Here is a 22,685-nt window from a genome sequence, read left to right on the forward strand (position 1 = left end):
TACATTCCCTCGTTTCCTTGTTCCTCTCCATGTACTCCGTGTTTGAACGCTCCTTATGATCTGAAGCCAGTCTTATAGTGAGTGGAAATTGGCAGCACCTGAGACTCCACATATGGCAGTGAAGTTTTTAATGTAAATCCTGTGCTGCAGATGACTAGACAGATGCTGAATCAAGAAGGTGCCTTTTGTAAGCTGTAACCCTGATTCACTAATACCTGTGGTGTGTGGCATGGGAACATGCACCATTTAACTCAGTGGAAAGCTGCGGTGTTAAATTACTGTTTGTAATTTTATATATATATATATATATTATTTATTATCACAGAAGAAAATTAACTAATTACAGTTTTCTTTCTGTCCTTTTGCTTTTGCGCCTTGTTTGCTGCTCTTTCTCTGTCACCAGCCATCTTTGCTTGGCACTGAGTCCCGCCACCCCTCGCCACCCTCGCAGCCTGGCCCCCATGCATCTTCAGCCAAGCTTCGCAGGAGATGCAAGGAGAGTGCTCGAACAAAGTCGTTCAGTTGTGAGGCACCCAACGAGAGCCCTGCAAAGCACGGCGAGCTGGAGCCGGGCTCTGACAGAAAGGGGCGAGTTTGCTCCACCGAGCAAGACGTGGCTTTCGGCTATAAGCAAAAAGCCGGCAAAGGTGGAACGCTGTTTTCCTTCTCCTTGCAACTTCCAGAGTCATTTCCTTCCCTCCTGGATGACGACGGCTACCTGTCGCTCCCTAACCTCTCTGAAACCAACCTGCTGCCTGCCAGCGTGCAGCACTACCTCCCCATCCGCTCCCCCTCCCTGGTGCCTTGCTTCCTCTTCATTTTTTTCTTTCTGCTCTCTGCCTCTTTCTCAGTGCCATACGCCCTCACTCTCTCCTTTCCTCTGGCTATGTGCCTCTGCTACCTGGAGCCCAAGGCGGCCTCCTTGAGTGCCTCACTTGCCAATGACCTGAGTGACAGTTCAGAGGAAGAGGTGTGTACCTCGGCATCGAACACGCCCTTTTTCGTGTTCAGTGCTTCAGTCCTAACCAGTGTTAGATTGCTGCAAGAGTGGTCCTACTTTCAGAGCCTCATTTCTGTCTGTGCTGATATGGTAGAAGGGATGTTTTGGGGTTTTTTGTTTGTTTGTTTGGGAGGGGTTTTTTTCTTCTTTTGTATTTTTTTCTTGTGTTGGGAGTGCAGCTTGGGGCCCAGGGTTAGGCACAACACTGTGTAGAAGTGGCTTGGTTTGAACTGTGTCGGCTGATGCAAAGTGACTTGAACTAAACAAATTGCCATTGATCAGCTCTGAAGCATTGTATCTGGACTCACCTAGACTTTTTCTTCCCCCCATCAGTTTGTACTAGATTTAGACTAGTTATCTAAATAGTGAGAAGTGCAGTTTCCTGCATAATTACATATGCATGCATATATATGTGTATGTATGTACATTATATTTATATAAATAGCTAGCCAATAATAATGGGCACCCTCGCCAACTTCAGAGTGTTCAAAATTCAGGTGGACTCAGCTTTTAGCAAGAGGCCATCAACTGTAGCCTGAGCCCAGAAAAGACTTTCTGGTCCAGTGAAACCTGAATATAGATTTTCAGCCTTCATCCCATCTCTACTGCAGATTAAATTGTTTCCCCATGCTTAAATCCGATGTGTCAGGAAGAGGTCAGATTGGGACAGCTGTTCTGCAGCTGTTGGGGGAGAACGCCACGTGGGCTGTCTTGCCATCCATTTGCAGTGTTATATTAGCACCGCCGAAACCGATGCCTCAAGCCACCAGGGTTATCACAAGCAGATAAACCAGCTGCAGGAGCAGTCCACAGTGGCTCTGGGACCTCTGGGTAGGATAATCTATCCAGAAGAAGGAAAGGAATCTGCTTCTTTAAGTAACACAGGAACTATCATCTCACTGCTGGTGCCTAGTTATTCTTTGTTGACAGAATAAAATGATGAGTTCCTCTTTTCCTCGTTTTTCCTTTTTCCCCATCATTTTCAAATGTGAAAATACAGTTTTGCTTTGTATGTAAAAAAAAACCCAGATCAGATAATCACAGACTCATTGGCCACTTGTAAAAAGCCGTCTCGGCCACTTGTCGATGCCGTTGCCGTAGTTGTCTTCAGTTAGCCAGCTTGCACATCTAAACATTTGTGTAATCTGCCGCTGTTGGTTTTGTAAGACTTGGTGCAGGATTTCGCTTCCTTTTTATGGAAAGCCAAAAGTCGCATCAATTTATCTTGTAAAAACATTGTCTTTAGACGCTTTTGGCTCTGTGATGCTTGACAGCTATAAACAATAATGTGCAATTTCTGATAAAAGCCATCCAAAATGTTGCTGTCTCATTTTGTGTCCTCATTTTGAGATAGCATTTGGGTCTCAATTTGCATTAGCTCTGCACTTGGATTAATCTAATAGTAATAACAGCATTAATACAGTGCCAGCTCCAGAGGCAATAATGAGGCAGTGTTTATGTAATACATTGGTCTGTTCCTCTTCCAGAAACGAGCACTTATTTTTGTTAGTAAAGTTAGGAAGTATTGAGCATAAAACCATATAAAATAGGCTTTTTAGCGTCGCTTATTTATGAGGGTGATTACTCTGGCAGTGTTTCCTGGCAGACAACACAGACTTGTGCCTAATCCAGGGGGTATTTCTTGTTCAAAATATTGCATGAAAGTGAATATGTTTTAAACTTGGGCATGTCTGCATTACATTGGCAAAACAAATCACAGCAATTAAGATGGCAAGTTAGGGAACATGCAGCTGCAGAACCTTAGGAGATAGCTGCCTTGGCCACCCCCGAGCCCCAGCAGCAGCTACAGTACCTCAGCCTGTCTCAGAGTTGAGCCCAACATTTCTTAATCTCCACTCCAGAGGAGACCTTCCTTGCTCAGGCTTAATTTACCATTCCCTGCTTTTCAATAACCCCAGATCTTTATTTCAAGTAACTCAGTAATGGTGACTTTGACCCCATGGCTGTTGATTGGCTTATTAACACACATGTATGTTGCAATAAAGCAAATTTTATGCCTTATTTAGGATTTTATTGCTGTTATGGTAGAAGAAATTGAAACCTTTCCCCGCTCCTGCCCCCCCGCCCCCAGTTCACAAAAGATTGCACACAATGATGCAGAAGGCTGCAACCAGTACCCTAAGCTAATCTCATACTTTGCTGAGCTCCGTTCTCCCTTGAGCAGTGCGTCTGGAGGCAGCCTGTGCAGTCAGAGGCAGAATTTCACCCCTTAGATTTCATTAGCTTCTGTGTTCGTACCTTATCAGCTAATATTTCTATTGACTAAATGCCTAGATTCATGAATTCCCCTTTTTTATTGTTGTTGTTGTAAATAGGAGTGCCAGCACATAGATTTTTTTTTTTTTTAACATTGCCATACCTTTACAATTGCTTATAATGCTATAAAGATGCGAGATCCTTCACTAATAAAGAAACAATTTTCTAACACTTTAGTGAAAGCAATTTGACTGGCTAGGTACACTATTTTGGCATTACAGTTTCATTTTAAAATAAAAGCAGTCTGTCTAGTGAGTGGTTATTGCATTAAAAATGGCATATAACTTGGCATTCGTGCACTTACGGAATAGTGCACAATGCCTGCTTATTCTTCTTCCTGTCATACAAGCAATACAAATTATTCAAAAGAAAAAATGATAGAGAAAAAAGCAATGAAAAATATCCAAAAAAGCAGTTTTATGAAACATTGGAGTTGTCAGAAAATGACAGAAGATAGGAAATTCAAAGTTAAGAGTGGTACTCCATCCACCAGTAGGTTGTTTTTTTCTCTTGTTTCATGCTGATACGACTTGAGGATTAGATGTATTGTCCTATCGTTAAATTACCTGCCTGGGTTACTTTAGATTATCCGAGCACCACAGAAAATCACTAATCAAAACCAGAGCTTTCCCTGATGTTAAAACAACGGGGATGTTCCAATCTGGGGCAGTAGGGAGCACTTCCTTTACTTAATGGTTTTCCATAAGCTTGCATAACATCAAAAATAGGCGTTTGAAATATCTTCTCAGCCTGTAGCAACCTACACTCAACTCTCTATTAAATCTCTGCACTTGCTTTCACCACTAAAATGTTCTTCACGGTGTCAAGCCAAGCAGGGATAGATCAGTCTGTGCAATGCTGTGCTTTGTTTCATTTTTATCACTTGTACCTAGTAAGTGTTTTTGGGGTGGGGAGGGAGTTACTTTTATTTTTCTCCTGCTTTCATCCATATTCTTAAATGGAATGACAAGTAATTTGGGTTCTTTTAATGGCAGTTTTCTTTCTTTTTACTCTCATTAACGATATCAACTGCTCTTTATTGGAACCGAGTGGGATTTGAGCCTTACCATTACTCTGCAGACAGACAGTAGATGGGCTAGGGGTACGGTTATTTGAACTCCTTGGTAATGCAGACAGCCTCATGGTGTATAAATGTGGAGACCAGAACAACTTCTGTACAAATGAGGGGCTGAAAGTCAGGTGACTGTTAAAATAACCTTTTTAAAAATTATTATTATTATATTTTCTCCCTCCAGATAAAAAAATCAAATACCACATTAATCTATATTGACTAGAACAAAAATTTGATTAATAATTTTCTTTTAAAAAAATTATGGGAGGAAAAGTTTGTTTAGAAAAATATTAGCTTCCCCCCCACACCCCCCTGCACCCCAGTTTTTCTTAAAGCCACCTGGCTTTCTTAAGAAAAAAAATCTACTATTCAAATAACACTTTTCCAGTAATGTTTTGTTTGGCTTATAAATTTGTTCCAGTAAAGCCATAAACCGTGTAAAGTATGCCTTGAGTCTTCCTCTGAGTCTGTTCTGTTTACTAATATAGCACTTTTATTTTGCTTCTTTGACTTGTGCGTGGTTTGAAAAGCAATGCTAATGCAGTTCACAGGGATGTTGAATTTAACAGTTCCCTGTGTGAGCCGCACGTACTGATGAGCTGGGTTTATTCTTTATTCCTGCCTTCCTCTTGGGACCCGGTTACTTGTCTAACCAAATAGACTGACAGTGAGCAGACGGATACTGCAGCTGATGGTGAGACCACTGCCACCGAGGTTTGTACAGTCGCCGGCACCCAGTTATGGCAGGGGGAGAGCATTTTGCCTCGTCTCGTCCCGACCCTGGGTGCCAAACCGCGTGTCTCCTACGGCGGTTCGGGACCCCTCTCTGCGCGCGCCTGCATGTCCGTGTGCACAAGAGCTTTGCTCAGGGAGCTGAGTTTCCAGTGCTCCTTACGGGTTCCTCTTGTTTCTGCGTTTGCTTTGGAAGCTGTGAGGCCTCGGTGCTGTGTGGATAGTGGGGTGGTGGCAGTGTCACCCACGCCAGCACCGTCTGTCTGCTGGGGACAGTCGTGCTGGCCAGATTGTGTCCCGGGTTGTTCCGTTTGCTTGTTTGCTCTTATAATCTACAGCCGGTGTGTGTGTGTGTGAGAGAGAGAGAGAGAAGCGAGGAAAAAGACAGTAAAAAGCAGTTTTCAAATTTTCTGAATAAAGGTTTTTCCAGTTTATAAACATCTAAGGTTTTCCTTGAATGTAATTTCACATGTCACCTTCAAGTATTGCCACCAGTACTCCAGGTGGTGTCTTCAGAGAAGGCCACGTTGTATTTTCTCTACACTGAGAAGCCTCATATCCGCAAGATGGTATATAGACTGTGCAGGCAAATTCAACCCTATGTGGCTCCAGTGAAGTGTGTATAATGCTTTCATAATGAATATGGTTGCAGCTGCAAACATGAGCTGAATTTGCTCTGACATGTGGTAGAAAACAGAGTTTTAGCACAAACACTACTGTAGGTTTTCAGTAGGATCTCATTAATATTTCAGACCATTAAAATTATCGTCAAGGAAAAATTCTCTGTATGACGTGTCAGGGCAATTCAGCCTCAGCTGTAAATAGAATAGATTTGAACTGAGTTATAAAGTGATCAACAGATAAAGATTTTCCCATAGGTCATTCGACTAATGGGGACTATATGAAAAATTAACAATAAAATAAATGGTGGCACGAGCATTAAAAAAAATCCAGACGGAGTAACAACATAAAGTCTGTTGAGACAAGTCAGAAGTAGAGAGTGCCTCTTGTGCTGTATGTCGTCAGGCCTTGAGCCCTGCAGAAAACAAAATGTAATCCTAAAGCAGTGACATTTAAAATGTTCAGTTTATTAATCAAAAACGCATGATAATTTCTTTTAGGGGAGAAGATGATGTGAACCTCAATTTTCCTTATGGATACCTGATTTTCAAAAAGTGGGGCATATTTGCCCTCTGAAAATTCATCCCTCAGAAGTGAGGCTGCTTGGGCATGTTGCATTGAAAATGTGAGCTGGAGTGAATGTGATGTGTATGCCATTCCAAAAGACCATCACTGCAGATCTTGAAAGAATATGTACAGGCTAAATATGAAATTGAATTATGTAAATAGAGGAAGAGACTGGGGCTTAGGGAAATAGCATTTAAAACAAATGAAATCTGCTTCATTCGGTACGAAGTGTTGTGGGTCATTTACCCGTGGCAAGTTTATGCAGAGCTTTGCCTGTGGCCCAGGATATGTCATATGTTTAGACTCTGACATTGTGGATTTCCAAAGAATTTGCTATTGCCATTTGGTCCTAAACCAGCCGTGATCATGGTGAGAAGACCCAGATGCTGCTCTCTAAATAGAGACCTATGAACATGGAGCACACTGATGATATTTATAAAAGGAAAATGTGTTACACTCCTTCATTCACAATTAAGAGGTTTGAAAAGAGGAGGCTTGCTCTGAGTTATGAGAACCATGCAAAGTCGACCAGCGTGTCTACTCCTTCTCCTTCAGCCCTTAGCCTAGAGAAAACATAACCTTAAAACCTAGTCTGTTCTTCTCACCAATTTTTTTAAAGCCTTCAGCCATACGAGTGGGTAAGGTGTTGTTTTCCAATCTTTCTCATGCTGGCAGTCGGATCAAGAGGAGGATGGAGATCTAAAGGCACAGGTACAGAAATGAAAGGCCCAGATGTTGCTCAAGTATCAATGTTGGAGGTGTTCACCTCTCTCAGCATGTTATTGTCAGTTCTCTGTGAAAAAATGTGTAGAAACAGCATTTTGTATCCTTTCAATACTGTGTCCCTTACCTTTCCCTTTCTTTTTCACTTCTTTCAGAATAGTCTGATTAAGCGAATACAGGGTGAAAATGTGTATGTCAAACATAGTAATCTTATGTTAGAGGTTGGTATTGGTATATACCAGTGCATGTACGTACCTGTGTGTTAGTTTTAGTGGTAAACTGTGAATCTGCACTATGATGCATGGACTGTGTATTCCCACCTGCTAATAAGTCAAATTGATATTTTTTTTCCTCAGATTATGGTAACTCCTCTAACTTGTACTATAAATATATATATATGCGTGCACGTATGTGTGTGTGCGTCCACGCGCATATGTATGTTTGTTTGAAGCCTCTTTTTTAGGTGTAAATTATAGTGATACAGATAAACTCTTGAAGAGTATTTTTGTACTCTATTGTACAAGATATGCTATGCTGTTATCTTTCAAAATGCCACATTTTCACAGAGTGTTGTGTTAGTGCTGTGCTCCCTGAGACGTTACTTCCCTGTTACTTTACTAACCAAGTTGTGTGCTTTGGCTCTAAAATTTGGTTGATTTAGGATGTATTACAAACTGCTATGTTCTTTTAAAACTGTCCAGGACCTAGACAAAACCCAGGAAGATCTGATGAAACATCAGACCAATATAAGTGAGCTGAAACGCACCTTCCTGGAGACCTCCACAGAAACGGCTGTGTCTAACGAGTGGGAGAAGAGGCTTTCCACATCTCCCGTTCGGCTTGCAGCAAGGCAGGAGGAAGCTCCTATGATTGAACCACTAGTGCCTGAAGAGGTCAGCGTGAGCTGAAAGGCTTCATTACATATTTGTCTATGCGGTTTTACTTATAATAGCTCGTGGTAGATTTAGAGGCTGTAGTTAGAGGCCATTTCCCACTTGCAGGTACTCCTTTTTTCTCAGGACTTAGGCTGTAGCAGTAAACATGCAAGGAAGAGCAGATACCTTATGTATACATATATATATATATATATAGTTAGGGTATGAAATTCACTGTGAGCCGCATGGCAGAATTAGGTCTTTCAAAGAGTGCAAAACGCAGGCTTCCTTACAGGTTGGTTGGCTTGAGAAAGTCCAGCCATGCGTGAAAGAAACCATGAAGGTGATGGAGAGAAAATGTAAATAACGGTGACTGGTTGGGAGCAGTAGTGTAGCAGGACGGATGGGAGCAGCACCAAGCTTGACAAGAAAATACAGAGCAAAGGGCAGAACTCTCTCAGACTTTGAAGGTGGGGAAGAAATAATGATGATAATTAGACCTGCTTGGCCAGTTCCATAAGGGAACTGGTGGTTGCTGCTGTCTGCTAGTTACTGTTTTGTTGAAGACCCAATGCAGATTGCTAAGCGTGTGCATTTTCATGCAGGGCATGCGTGAAAAAAATCTTGCTCACTGTGCAGTCTTGAAACTTGCCAATTAAAAAGCTGCCTTTTCTTTAGTTTGTAGGTAGATAAGGAGATGTAGAAATAGCAGTGCAACATTCATGTTGCTGCAAAATACATATTGCTTCAAGAAAAGCAGATCGTCTTGGTTTATGTCCAGTGGAGCAAAAAGATATATGCTTGTGTGGTCTGCACGAAGATTAATTTTTTTATTCTGTTGTGGTTGGATGTCTGCTTTCTATCTACAAGAAATCATCTTTATGGTTACAACTTGTTTTTAGCATTACAGACCAATAAATGGTCATAAAAATTGCTTCTGTTACCTCAGCGCTGATGTAATGCTATAAGGAACTGTGCAAAAATTGGCTGGAAAGTATAATTTGGAAGAGTCCTCTGCTTTCCCACCTTAGAGGTTGGCATTGCAGACCCGCAGCTCTCTGGGGAAGGGAATCCTTGGAGGCAACCAGATAACACATCACCTTCTTCTCCTAGGGAATGGGATGTGGCCAGGGAAAAGGCCCCAGCTCCTCTTCTCCCCCATCACACCCATCTAACCAGTGGCTGGTACAGACAGACATGCATTAGAGTGACCGTCAGGTTGTATTAAAATACCTAAAATGCAAACTGGGTGCCTAAAGCTTGCCTTTTGGAGAGAGTGCTGAGGAGTCTTAATATTGGTCCTACTGCCTTGTTCAGGAATCATAATAGATCCTACGACCATGTTTGTTTGGTTATAGTTGAAAATAGAAGTATAATAAACATTTAATGTTTTAAAGATGTAAGGAACTGTTGAAAAGGAGTGGCTTGCTAGCTGAGCCTGAATCAGTGGAGTGCAGGTGAAGCAAACTTATAAACTCCCTCCGGTTCATCTCATGTCTTTATTACTTTAGAAATTTCATTAACATTTTTAATTAAAATGCACAAGCAGTGGCAAAGCATTACATAGTTATGTAGGCTTCATCCTGAGGAAATACATCCAAATTTAACCATTCATTTGGAAAGGAAAAGGGCAAGAGTTATCCTTATCTGGTACCTCTTCTCTTACTGGAAGAAAAGGACTTGCTCAAAAGCAGTGTCCAGTTACTGTATCTTACATGGATCTAAGTAAACTACAGCTGTTCCACAGAATCTCATCCAAATGAAAGCATTTCTGTGGGAAAATGTGAATGGATTTGAGCTATCAGAACCTGACTCTGAGGTGACTTCTGTCACTAAGGGGCCCCTGCTGTAGATAACATCTGACCATCCTTTTTGGTCCCACTGAGCAGGATGGTTTCAGTTCACATGTCCTGCTGAGAGAGGAAGTTTTCAGGAAAAAACTGACGCCGTGCTTATGTCAAAATCGGCACCTTGATGTCTACTAGGAAATGCAGAGGCAGTCAGGATAGAGAGCACATAGAATTGCATTATGTAATAGCTTCTTCTAGTCAAAGAAGTTACACATTTAACTGAGCATATCCACTTTAAAATTTTATTCAGTGCTGTTACCTGTAGCTTTTTAACGTAATAAATCAAGAACAAGGAAGGACAAAACATGCATTTTCAAAATGTGTGCTTTGAGCATTTGGCACCTGTGTGTTTTCGGTCAGTTTGACTTTAAGCCTGTCCAATCACCAGTGGGTTTCTTACAATAATAGGGGAAATACTTTGGTTTTCTTTAGTTATTAAAAACACAGTTTTAAATATCGCCTGTAACCGTGGTTGAATAGTTGCAAAACATGAAAGCCATCATATTAACAAACTCCTTGATGGTGTTTAATCTGACCTGGACTGGATTAAACCAGCACTTTAGAAATAAAGAAGTCATGCATCTCATTACAGTCAGGCAGTTGAGCTGTTTCTCCCTTTCTCTCTCAAGTTTCTAGAAGTTTTGTATTTTTCTTTAAATGTGTACCTTTCTTCTTGAGTACATGGAGTATACGTATTTAAAATGATACGCTAGGAAAAGTATCTTAGGAAACTGAGTCTTACTGACATTTAAAACTGTCCTAGTTGGCCAAGTTGCAGAGATACTCTTATTCTCATAGCGTTGGGAAGGCGCAGATGGGATGAAGGTGAGGAGGATTTTGGTATCGGGCTATAGAGAATGATACAGCAATGGTCAGCTTCCTGCATGGCAACAAGACTTTGAGACCTCTTGTACCTGTAAGGAGAAAAGGAGAGCTGAAATCTCTCCTGAGTACACCTTCTGCCTGCTTCAACAGGGAAGGCTGCAAACTCAGGGAAGAGCTAAATCCAGGGTGAAGGTGGAGGGAGCTGTTCTAGGCTATTGATGGAAGCCATGGACGTTGGCACCGGGCACAGTTAAATGAATAATAGAAGATGAGCAGGGTGCATCCACACCTGGTGTTATTCAATTTATTGTTTTTTCTGCTACGCAAACAGTATGCTCGTGTCTGCTTTGCGTCCATCACAGAGAGACACTGATTTCACTTCTTATTGGAAACTTCTTTGCTGTAAAATTATTCTGTTTAACTCTGTTTCCTAATTTACTGTGCAATTAATAATTTGTAGAGTGGAGTAATATTATGAGCTATTGTAAAGTATAGTAGACTATATAACCCTCCGTTTACTAAAACCATTTATTCCCCTGACATTAGACCAAAGAAGAAAGAGAAAAATCAGAAAAACTCATATTTTTGCAGAAGGGAGGTACTACATTCCTTGAATTGCAGGTAAAAACAAATAATACTTTCTTGAAATGCAGTCTTGATAGGCTGGCAATGATTTCTTATTTTCTTATCTTTTTTTCTCTCCATGCCACTTTTTTTTAGTTCATTTATTTCATAAGTTCCAAAGGTAGATGTAATCTGGGGCCCAAATTCTGAGGAATGAGTACCCTTCAGAGTTTATGGCTTCCTAATAGAGACTGATTTCTCTGCTACTTCGAAACCTACTTGCATGATGCTGTTTGTGGATGTTGTTTGCAGTTGTGCATGTGTTTCCAGCGTAAGCCTCACTGAGAACATTATGGTGAATGGGGCACTTCTGTCATTAGAATGAATTTCCTTTATACTATCAAGTGAATTCGGATTATGCTGAGTGATGGTGAACTTTGTGTTCTTATTGGTTTTTCTATTAGCCAAGTGTGATAGAGAAGAAGCTGCAGGAAGGAGAATCTGCTGGCACTTTGGTTACTTCTCATCAAATCATTATCCAGAAAACTATCCCATCATCCCTAGAGGTTGTTTTTAATTAATTCAATTTTAAGCTAGCACATTTGCTTAGTTAAATGCAGAATTTATGGTCTTAAGGTCAAATAACTGGATGCCGATTGCATAGCCAAAGCAAATCACATAGCATGTTTGCATAAAGAGGAAAACAGATGCTGTATTAAGTTCAGTAGTATGTCATTTACTGGGTTGTGCTACTAAATTTAAACAATGCTGAAGGGGGTTGATGTTATTCTAATGAAAACAAGGAAATTCAGTGCAGACTACAGCTACGTATAAATGCATACTGTTCTAAAACCTCCTCAACAGTGTGTTTGTCACAACTGGGGAACAGTTGAATGGGTTTATTTGCCCTATTTTTGTAATTTGGTATGAACCATTGTGATACATGATTTTTAACCCTAGGATTATTCCAATTGTCATTTTAAATGATGCATTAAAACACTGTCCTGCTTCAAATTACTACAGAAATAGCGTTGCAAAAGCAACTTTTTTGCATCCGCATTATATGGGTGTCTAAGGGGAGGGAATATACAAAGGAATCATACTTTGCCTAAGGTGATACTGTTTATTTGTTTGATAACTGGTCTAAGAGGTGCAATGGTAAAAGTTATTACATGCTTTCAGAAGAGGCAGCATTGATTTCTTAAAGGTCTTCATACTTTAGTGCTCCTGAAGTAGAGATAAACCTTCAGATATTCTAATTTAGCTTTTATATCTCAAATATAGGGCACTGAGGATTGGGTTATTATAGACAAAATACCCTCTGAGGTAGTTGATGGTGAATCGAAAAAAAAGCTGGCATACAAAGTAGTGACTGTGAGCAGTAAAACTGCCCTTCCACCTGAGATAATAAAATCCAGTACCGTTCTAATGCAGAGCTTTGAGGACTTGGAAAGTGAAATTCAATCCAAAGAGGAGCATAAACAGAAAATGTTCACCCTAGGAAAGTCCTATGATACCGTATCCGGGAAAATCGTAACCATGACAAGTAAAGCTAAAGAGGCTGAGAAAACGGTACAGCCTTCAGTAGAAGCTTTGCAAAAAATGGAAAGGGAAGTGCAAGAATCTGTGAAAACCATTCCGGTAGTGGCCGAGTATGAAATCCTCGAGCCTGTCACTGATGAAAAAGCCAGGCGGGGATCCGACGTGCAGAGCACAAAAAGAAAGCTGTCCGACTCTCTGACACCCATAAAGGAAGCAGAATCTCAGTTGCAAAGTCCTGAAGAAGAGAGTTTGAAAAAGACACTAAAGATGGACCAGGATTTGCAGTTACATGGTACACTGGGAAGCTTGCAGCTTGGCAAAGCAGAAAAACACCTTGGCAGTGAAGCTGTAAAAGCAGGGGCATTTGCCCGGAGAGATAAGAGCCTGTCTGAGTGGAGATATTCCAGAGAACAGCCATTTACCATTGCTACTGCTCACTATGTTACTGAGTCGTCTGCGTCAAAAGTAGTGGTAACAAGTGGCTTTGACTTCACGCCACGGTTTAAAGATTAAAGCATGACTTTAATTTTAGGCAATCCCCTCACACCACCCTACCTTTCGGTTCTCTTGCTGCCTGGCTTTATGTTGACAGCAGCCAATCCAGCTTATTTTTTTCCCCTCATACTTTGAATCTGTCCCACGGTCTGAAGCAGACATTATATAAGGCTTTCAAACTTTCTGGTTTATTTAAAAGATCCATGTTACTGAAATGCAGTATTGCTGCTGTGGCTTGTTAATAAAAGGAAAAAAAAAGGTTTGCTTGAAGCAGCAAAATGCCCACGCTAACAACTATGCTTCGTAACTATTGCTTACTACAGCCGTTATGAATTTGCTCTGATTTATTTTCCCATTCTTTTCCTGTCTCCAACCTCTCCGTGCCCCTGCAACCTTCTCTCCCTTTCCTCCATCTCTGCCTCCGGTTTTGACAATTAATATGTCTGTGCATGTGGGTCTGCCTTTCTTCTCTGTATGACTCTACATTTCTTTGTCTATTTAGACTAAACAGTCCACCGGTGAAAAAACCTTGGATGGTTCAGATATCTTCAGTTTAATAGAGTCTGCCAGAAAACCGACTGAGTTCATAGGAGGGGTTACTTCTACTTCTCATAGCTGGGCTCAGGTGGCCGTTTGATTCCCTCCATCAGCATTACAATTTCACAGCGATTACTTTTGCTTTTCTTTTGTTTCCTGTTTTTATGCATAACTCAGAACCTATATATTTAATGCATGTATTTGCGTGCCTGTTCCTTTGTTACAAAAAACCACAATAGAAACTTCACCGAAAAGAAAAAAAAACACAAACTCACCAGTTTTTTCTCATTTCACTTTATTTTGGTCATTTTGCAGGGTGCTGTATTTTGCCTTTATAAAACTCACACAAAAATACCAACGATAAAAACAGATGTTTCTCTTCTAAAAATTGTAATTCTTGCTTTGTTTTTTGTTTCTACTATTCTGATAATGTTCTGAGAACGAAAATCCATACAACGTGGGAGAAATAAATTGGCAAAATGTAATGCCCATTTTTTTATTTATGTTCACAGTACATTAAGCTGAGGAGCTATTGCAAGTATTGTTGTCTGCTTCTGATGTTGAGGGTTTTTTTCTTCCTTCCCTGCAGAGAATAGACACGACGACATCTCAGGAGATAACTTCCAGTGAAATGAAGCAAGCAGTTCAGCCACATCAGGAGACAGTGAAGAAGGTTGTACAGGAGACTGTCGTTATGGAGGAGAGACGCGGCATGAGTGTGCATGCGAGCGGGGATCCTGTGAAAGTGGCTGGACTTGCGCTGGATGCCCAGGCTGAGGCAGCATCTGGCGTGGCTGCTGGCCTGAAAGGGAAGGAGGGATCTGCTGGGACTGAGGGGGCCAAGGAGGAGAAAAGGGAGGAGGCTGGGAAAGCCCCAGCCAAACAGGAAGGAGTCGCTGCTGCTTCCCGTGAGCAAGCGGAGGAGCGCGGTACAACAGTCCACCTTTCAGAGTCTTTGGAAAGAAAACCTCATTTTGAGGTAACTTGCTATTAAATTGGTCATGCCTGTGCTGAATTGCGAGTGTAGGCAATAGTGGACTAATTCTTGTCATGGAAAGTAAAGTGTACCAAGCTTGTATGATTGCATCTCTGCAGCGGGCAGTTTTTTTCTCCTCTTATTTCCTCCTTGGTGGCACCTGCATGGCTTGTTGCTGGTTTCCATCACTGGCAAAATGCCGTGCATATATTACCTAAAGGCGCTTCTCATGGGACAGAGGAATACCTAATTTGGTGGCATTTTATGCAACAGATAAGAATTCAGCTGACATTCTCTTTGGGAAAGTCCATCAAGATTGGCAAAGTTCATGTGTCCTCAAAGACAGAAAATACACTGTTTTTTCCATGCTTGGTACGATTGTAAATGATTGTGCTGTGTCTTAAACAACAACAGAAGACTTAAGCCCAGACAGGATTAGTTCTCTAGTCATTTTAAGAGAATGTAGACTCAAAATCACAGAATGGCTGAGGTTGGAGATCTCTGGAGGTCATCTCCTCCAACCCCACTGTTCAAGCAGGACCACTCAGAACCAGTTGCCAAGGACCATGTCCAGATGGCTTTCAAGTATCTCTAAGCATTGAGACTCCACAACCTCTCTGGGCAACCTGTGCTCAGTCACCCTCACAGAATTGTTTTCTGGTGTTCAGAGGGAACCTCCTGTGTTTCAGGTTGTGCCCATTGCCTCCTGTAGAGTTTACATCTTTTCTGAAGTTTGTTTTCATGAAATCCAGGATAGTGCTAAATGTTACCAGCATTGTATACATGTATGTACCACTATAACGAAGAGAATTTTATCTTTTTTTTAATGCAGAGCAGTTTTTAGTTGTTCCCTTGCCTTTTCCCAAGCAAAAAAAAAAAAAAAAAAAAAAAAAATCATTCTGAGAAGTCTGTAACCTTTGCTAGATGTTCCAATTCTTTTTTTTTTTTGTTCACACAGTCGCCAGTTGTGAAGACTGAGACTATTAGTTTCAGTAGTGTTTCCGCTGGTGGGGAAAACCTTGAAATTTCAACAAAGGAAGTGCCAGTAGTCCATACAGAAACTAAAACCATTACGTATGAGTCTTCTCAGGTAAGAAATTCTGCAAAAGCCAGAGTCTAATTTAACATGACCTTAAGGAACCCATGTTTCTTCACCCATCCTTAAGTGTATGCCTTAGTGTAAACTGTTCTAAGATGTTCAAGTATGAAATACGAGCATGAGGAGAATGTAAGTATAGCTTATCTGAAGGTGACTCTCATATCCTGTTGTAGGGCCTTTTGAGAACATTGATGAAGCTACAGATTTCAAAGCCCCAGCTTCTCTTCTGTCCTTCCAAAAGCAAAGGAGAGTCTCCAGGTGCAGAGAGAAATACTTGGCACATCATCACCCTAATAGCAGTTACTTCCTTACCATTAGATACTCACTTTATGAAGAACTGTCAGCCAGCCCAGTTCTTGCCACCCTGTGCTCAGTAGCCTGCCTTTGATGACTGGTTTTCTGTTTCGGTTCCCTAGGTGGATTGCAGTGCTGACTCAGAACCAGGCGTATTGATGAGTGCACAAACTATCACATCTGAAACCACCAGCACTACAACCACTACACATATCACCAAAGTGAGTCCTCAGAAAACAGGGAGGGTTTTTTTTTTTTCACAAAAGTGTATATTTTCTTAACTTCAATTCTATTACTTATTTTAAAATGTGGATGCATGCTTATGTTCTCTGGACAGATCCTTTCTATTTTAGGTACTTGTCTTCATTCATCTGTCTTTGGCAATTCTGGCTTCATTAACGCATCATCTAAGGACTTGACAAGAGTCCTGAGAGTCATAAACCCTTAGGGTATGTCTGTGCAAGCACAAAATGTTGCTGTGCAGAGACTCTTGAGTTAGCTGCAAATACTGTCTGGAACTGGAAGCAGTGTAGCCACACTGGCATCATGTGGTAGCCAGGAAGGAATAATTTGCGTGAGCATGAGGCTCCATTGACATGACTACACTGCCTTTGAGTCCTGAGCTATTGTCCCTGCACAGTGTTGAAAGCATATAGTAAATCTGTGTCATGTAGTCATAATAGGACATTCATTGAGCTCAGGTGCTGTGGTCGCATTGCTGGGTGGTACCCTGAGGAACTTGGCCATATCTAGACAGAAAGCTTATGGCTGCACAGACAAATGGTGTTGGGTCTTCCAAGTTCCAAGATAGCACCTAAATAAGAGTTCCTCTGTAAGCAGAAACCCTTGTAGTACTGTGACAGCTCTCCTACCAGTATTCACTGAGGACAGGATGTCATGTTTCTGCAGTGAAATTCACCCTTCAGTAGATGAGCTATGCAAAGGCCATACCACCCTGTATGTCCTTCTGAAGCCCGCGGTTGGACTTAACTAGGTCTTAATATGAGCTCTCTATATGTCCATTCTTACCTTCATGGGATGAATTTATCATAAATACCTGCCACTTTTAACATACAAACATCTCTCCTGACATGTGTGCAGATGGATTAGAATCATAAAATTGTCTGTGTTGGAAGGGCCTCTGGAGGTCATCTAGTCCATTCAGAGCCAGCCAACTTCAGACCTGCTCTGGTTTTTGTTCAGGGTTGTCCCCTCTGTGCATGCTGTTTGGGATAGTTCAGTCCAGTCACGTCTGGGTTCCTGCACGGATCATTCTCTGGATGAGTAGCAACACTCTTTAAAGTAAGTTACTGACATGTGTTTGTCCCTCCCATCTAGACTGTGAAAGGAGGCATCTCAGAGACAAGAATTGAAAAACGAATAGTCATCACAGGAGATGCAGATATTGATCATGATCAGGTAAAGTCTGTAAGCTGCTAAAGGCTACCCTGAAGACTGCCAAAGAGAACATTTCTAAACATTGTTTTAAAAGATACTATTCATACTGGCATGCCTTAAATTAAACTGGATTAGTAGTTAAATCAGTGATGGTATATTTCATATTTTAATCATTTTCGTCATTTGTAAATTGTGTAATATCTCATGAATCTCTCCACCTTGCTACTGATCATGCATGTTCCACCTCCTTTTTGTTTTTGCCCTTCTGTGGTTTCCTTGGGATAGGCGCTGGCTCAGGCAATTAAAGAAGCCAAAGAGCAGCACCCTGACATGTCAGTGACCAAAGTAGTGGTACATAAAGAGACAGAAATCACACCAGAAGATGGGGAGGATTGACCACAGGTAAGAGGACTAGATGATTTTCCTAGGCATTTACTGGGCTGGCATGTTGCAAAGGTTGTTTTCCTACCATAATTCACCTCTAACTCTTTGCTTTCTCTCACTGGCATTTGCAAGTTGCATTTGTGCTGGTTATCAGCTCTGATATTTGAATGTAAACCACATTCAACTCTTAACTGTCTTTCTTCATTTAATCGTGCCAGCTGGAGAAAGAGAAACTACTCATTTGCTTTTGTTGGCTCTTTGGAAAGTCCTCATTGTCCATGCTTTGATACAGTCTAATTTTCTAATTTTGAAGTCAAAACAACCTGTTGTCTGCTTTTATGTCATTTAAGAACAAGAATAATTTGTTCTTAAAGGTATGTATGCACTTTGTTTAAAAATGCCAAGGGAAAAACCTACAGCTGCTTTTTAAATGTCCCATGCAGATATGTTACAAATTAAGCTTTAATTCCTAACTTGCAAAGATATGGTCCAACTGGCTTTTGTTTTTTTCTTTTAAACTCAGTGAATTAGTGTGTCAGTATTTGGATGTCTTGGCTTTCTTGTATTTGAAGGAACATTTTATGTTTTAAAGCAGCATTGTTTATCAGGATGAGATGATAATGCAGCTTTTCTTGTGACAAGCTTTTCTTCAGTAAAGGCATGCTCTCCAGTTGTGGCTGGCTAAAGAGACATCTTAATCTTACTGTACTTATTCCGCAAAAACATGTCATGCATACTAACCTGCTATGCAAAATCCGTTAATGCCAGCACCATTGCACAAATTGCTTTGAACGCTGTATGCAGAAGGAAAAGAAAAAAAAAAAAGCTGCTTGACTGATTTGTTTAAATCAATAGCAGCATTTTATTCTTAAAACAATACGTATTCCTTAACATTTGGTATAAGTAACAGAGCATGATGCACAGCACCTTTTGAAGCTGTTTTGCTCTCCTGCTTTTGATTATAGAGGCCCTTAAAGAAAACTGAATTTCAGTATCTGTTATTTATTTGGAAAATGGAACCAGTCACTGAGGAGTGAGTAGTTGTGATTCTTGTGGTATTCTGCTAAATGTTTCAGAGACAACATAATGTGGCTTGCTTAAAAGTCTATTGATTTCACTAATTTTTTCCATTGGTATCAGTGGACTTTGGATTGGGGCCAAGTTGCTTATACTGGGATGATGCTGTTTTCAAATAGCTTTCATTACAAAAACAAATTGGCAAAATCTCTTTTGCAAGAGAGTGGTTGCTTCAGATTATTAACTCAGTTCTCTTTCCTGCAGGAATAACCTAGGTTGCATATGAATCCAGACATGCACACCAGTAGGAATGCGAGAGCCTATACGGAGTCTCAGTTCCAACCCGACTGACTTGTATCTGTCTATGGAAAATTTCAGTACAGAAGAATTGACCTTGACCGTTAATAAAGAAACTGGCAGAGAAACCTTCCCATAGAAAGCAATCTGAATCAGCAGCAGTTAAACAATATTGCATGAAGCAATGATAAAATTACAGAAAAGCAGCATTTTTAATTTTCTTAAAATGTCTAAGTTTTCAGCTATACCTGCACGTTCATAAACAATATAAACAGTGATCTCATGTAACACATAAACAGTTCATGCCTTTCACAGTTTATGAAAGTCTAAACAAATTAAAATCTGTTTAGGTGGCAAGCCTTTTGTTTACAGATATTGTAAATGAAGATTACCCCCCAAATGCTAAAAGCTGTATAGGTACTGTGTATAATGTTTTACCACACATTAGATGTGCCAATAACACAGTTTATTCAGTAAACAACTTGAATCTTATATTTGTTTCATCTGGTTTTATTACTGCCCGATAAACAATGATGAATCTTTACTCTTATCAAAATATTTAAATGCTTACAAAGTGTGCTTTGTATACCTGACTGAATACCTTATGAGGTAGTAATGATTTTAGAATATTAACTTTAATGATTTTAGTCAGCATTGTTCAGAGTCAGCTTCCAGTCACCCTTCACAGAGCCTAACCTTGTAAATTATATGTAGTTATTTTGGAGAAGAAAATCTGTATTTTACTTAGTTTGCAGCATTAGAAAATTATTAATCTGAAATAACCGTGATGGTTTTCTATTGATTTCCCTTTCGTTCTCAGAGGAAAAAAAGAAAAAAAAAAAAAATATATAAAATCTGTTTGAGAATCTGGTCAGCATTTACTATCTAGTTCAGAGTCAAGCCTTAACCTGTACAGAACATCCACTGAAAACTTGTTAGTGTCCAGCTATAATACCCACGGAAGGGATAGCGTCCATTACACTGTCAGCTGCATCACAACACATGGTGAATGTATGTTTCTGCATAGTGAAATAAAAGTGGTAAATGCATCCAAATCGTATTGTTCTGTGTCTAAAAGCACCTAGTGTTTTTTAATACTCAAAACGTTGTTATGTTTGTAAGACACCACAGATTTTGCTCATCTGCACAGCAGACACATTTTGCCTTCAGCGGCTGACACTGCACTGTGCAGACAGTTGGAGTTAGCGCAGCATCCGAAGGAATGACAGTGTTCACCTTTGGGCAAATGATGTTTGCAAAGGAAAAGGAATATTTGGTTCCTTCTGTTTTCTCTGGTTGTGTACTGTTTCACCAAGGCTAAATGAAGGATTTTGTGGTTGCTTAGAAAGCAAAGACCAGTAGCGCTTGATCCAGATCCACTCTCTTTTTGTACTTTTGCTCTGAAACATGGATAAAATTCTCTCTCTAAATCAGTACTTACTTACTTACCTCTTCCTTTTTCTTGCTCCTTTGCCACATCTGGTTGACACTCCCCTGGTAGTTTGAGAGAAATTCATAACAAGTAACTCACCCTTTAATCCGTATTTTCTTGCAGGATTGAAAGAAATGGGTACAAGCAGACTTTTCAGGACATAAAGGGCCAAATTCACCCATCATTGTTTACACAGGGCTCCCTCACGTTGAAGTCAATGGATTTGGCTTCTGTAGAGAGCAGGATTTGACCCAGTGACTTGTTAATAAATGTTTATTTTCTTAATTTAGAAAGAAAAATAGTCTATATGGAGAGAATAACCTGTAGATAGTAATTACAAGTAATTTCCCAAGGCTTTTGAAGCTTTGCCCTTAGTCTCTAAGACATTTTCCTTCCACCAGCCATTCTTCATGCCTTTAATGCAGAGCGCTAACTATGTAACTCCCCCGACCGCCATCATTGCTTACCTCTCGCCTAATGACCAACGCAAAGATTACAATCTGTCATGATCTTTGATTGACCTCTCCTCCTCCTCCTAGTCCTTCAGACGTATAGAAGAACATCTGTATTCTCAGCCCTCTCGGTGACCGTAGTCTCCGCTCTCTGGTGCTGCCAGCGCCCGGCAGCAGCAAGGGCTGGAGGAGGTTTTCACCCTGTGTCTCAGCAGATGACATGCCAGGTTCTTGCTATTGCATCAGGAGTTTAAAATTAGACTCTGAAGCCATACTGATCTTCCCTCAGGTGCCCCTTATGTTGTCAGCTAAGAAACAGCATTGTATTACCTCAGAGAGACGCCAGGCGATTGCACAGCCTTCTCTCCAGAGTTAGCGTTATATTTTAGCATGGCTTGAGGAGATTGTACTTTGGTGATACCGCGCAGTATGTACACTGTCTAAAGATACTGTATCTTGAGAAGTTAGTCTCCTTGGAAAGGACTCTCACAGCTAAGATACAGCCTAAGTGAATGCAAACTATAAGGAGATGAGAGTGGACAGGCAAGGACATCTCAGTGCCACTGTTGGCAGTAGACCCTTGTTTGGGGGATTGTTCCTGGGAGTGATAGTTTTGGTTTTTGTTAGAAACTGTTTCTTGGGTTGTCTGCCTAATGCTGTGCCACATGAAATAAAGATCACCTGCCTGTTTCTACCAACCATCTTTTGTCTCTGTTTCTTCTCATTTACTGTTGGTCTTTGTCTGGCTTTTCAACATAAAGCAGCTTAGAAAACAAACCATCAAAAATTGTTATTTGAAAGCACCATTGCCAACGCAGATACAAGTACAGGAGATAGGCTGACTTATTACAGCTGGAGTCACAGCAGACCTGGCTGCTCTACACCATCGAGGTAAGGGACCAGGATGACCAGGCAGGTCTTTGCACACCAGGCAAGAGTGGGCATAGCAAGCAATTACAGCCCTTGTGACCATTACAGATACAGAGAGAATGAAGACATTGCCTTGGCATTTTTAAAGCTGTTTGGAATCGCTTAACATTTATCTCTGAAGTTTTTTAAGGTTGTCCCATCACAAATGACAGGTAATGGTGTTCTGTGTTCAAGCAGTTCAAAAAAAATTTTAACAGGCCTGTAAATCTAGATACTAGATCAAAGCAAGGCTTTAACAGCTTAGTCTTATTTCTTCCCAGAGCAGATTTAAGCAGCTGGCAAGATGATGTGGCTCACCTGTACAACAACTTATATCTGCTGAAATTATAGTTCCTTACAAATAGTTCCTCATGGCAAATAAATTGGACATTGAGTCCAGGCTTCGCTTTGGCAAACATCCTGTGATTTGGCAAATCTTGCTGCAGATTTCTTGCTTTAACCCAAAATAGTTCTGTCAGTTAAGATCACAAGGCTCATTTACAAGCTTCACCTTTACATCTTCCCTCTTCACAAGTAATAAAGGTGAGATAAAGAACTGTGTTCCTCTTTTTTATACAGGAGCAATAATGGTCCAGGTTCTGCAGAGCTAGGAATCAAACCTTAATTTTTAATCATTATTTTTCCTAGTTTAGTCTATTAAAAGTTTGCAATGTGCCTAAGGCAATGCTGAGGTGAGTTGCATGATTTTTTTTTTTTTTAATATTTGTTGAACACACCAGCAGCATG

At 40.6% G+C, this 22,685-nt stretch overlaps 1 protein-coding gene across 1 annotated transcript in view; it reads left to right on the top strand.

The window, feature by feature from the left end:
• Positions 1-19,975, top strand: part of EPB41L3 (erythrocyte membrane protein band 4.1 like 3) — a 40,502-nt gene extending 20,527 nt beyond the window's left edge. The window contains exons 10-20 of the mRNA XM_029086362.1: positions 404-970; positions 5,010-5,063; positions 6,945-6,980; positions 7,694-7,885; positions 13,646-13,768; positions 14,270-14,659; positions 15,615-15,746; positions 16,172-16,270; positions 17,388-17,468; positions 17,733-17,849; positions 19,113-19,975. Of these exons, the coding sequence (XP_028942195.1) occupies positions 404-970; positions 5,010-5,063; positions 6,945-6,980; positions 7,694-7,885; positions 13,646-13,768; positions 14,270-14,659; positions 15,615-15,746; positions 16,172-16,270; positions 17,388-17,468; positions 17,733-17,843 (1,785 nt within the window). The 3' untranslated portion in view covers positions 17,844-17,849; positions 19,113-19,975. The remainder of the gene's footprint in view (positions 1-403; positions 971-5,009; positions 5,064-6,944; positions 6,981-7,693; positions 7,886-13,645; positions 13,769-14,269; positions 14,660-15,614; positions 15,747-16,171; positions 16,271-17,387; positions 17,469-17,732; positions 17,850-19,112) is intronic.
• Positions 19,976-22,685: the final 2,710 nt, after the last annotated feature.

Source organism: Antrostomus carolinensis, unplaced genomic scaffold (assembly GCF_000700745.2).
Source record: "Antrostomus carolinensis isolate BGI_N321 unplaced genomic scaffold, ASM70074v2 scaffold15608, whole genome shotgun sequence".
In the NCBI taxonomy this organism is placed as follows: domain Eukaryota; kingdom Metazoa; phylum Chordata; class Aves; order Caprimulgiformes; family Caprimulgidae; genus Antrostomus; species Antrostomus carolinensis.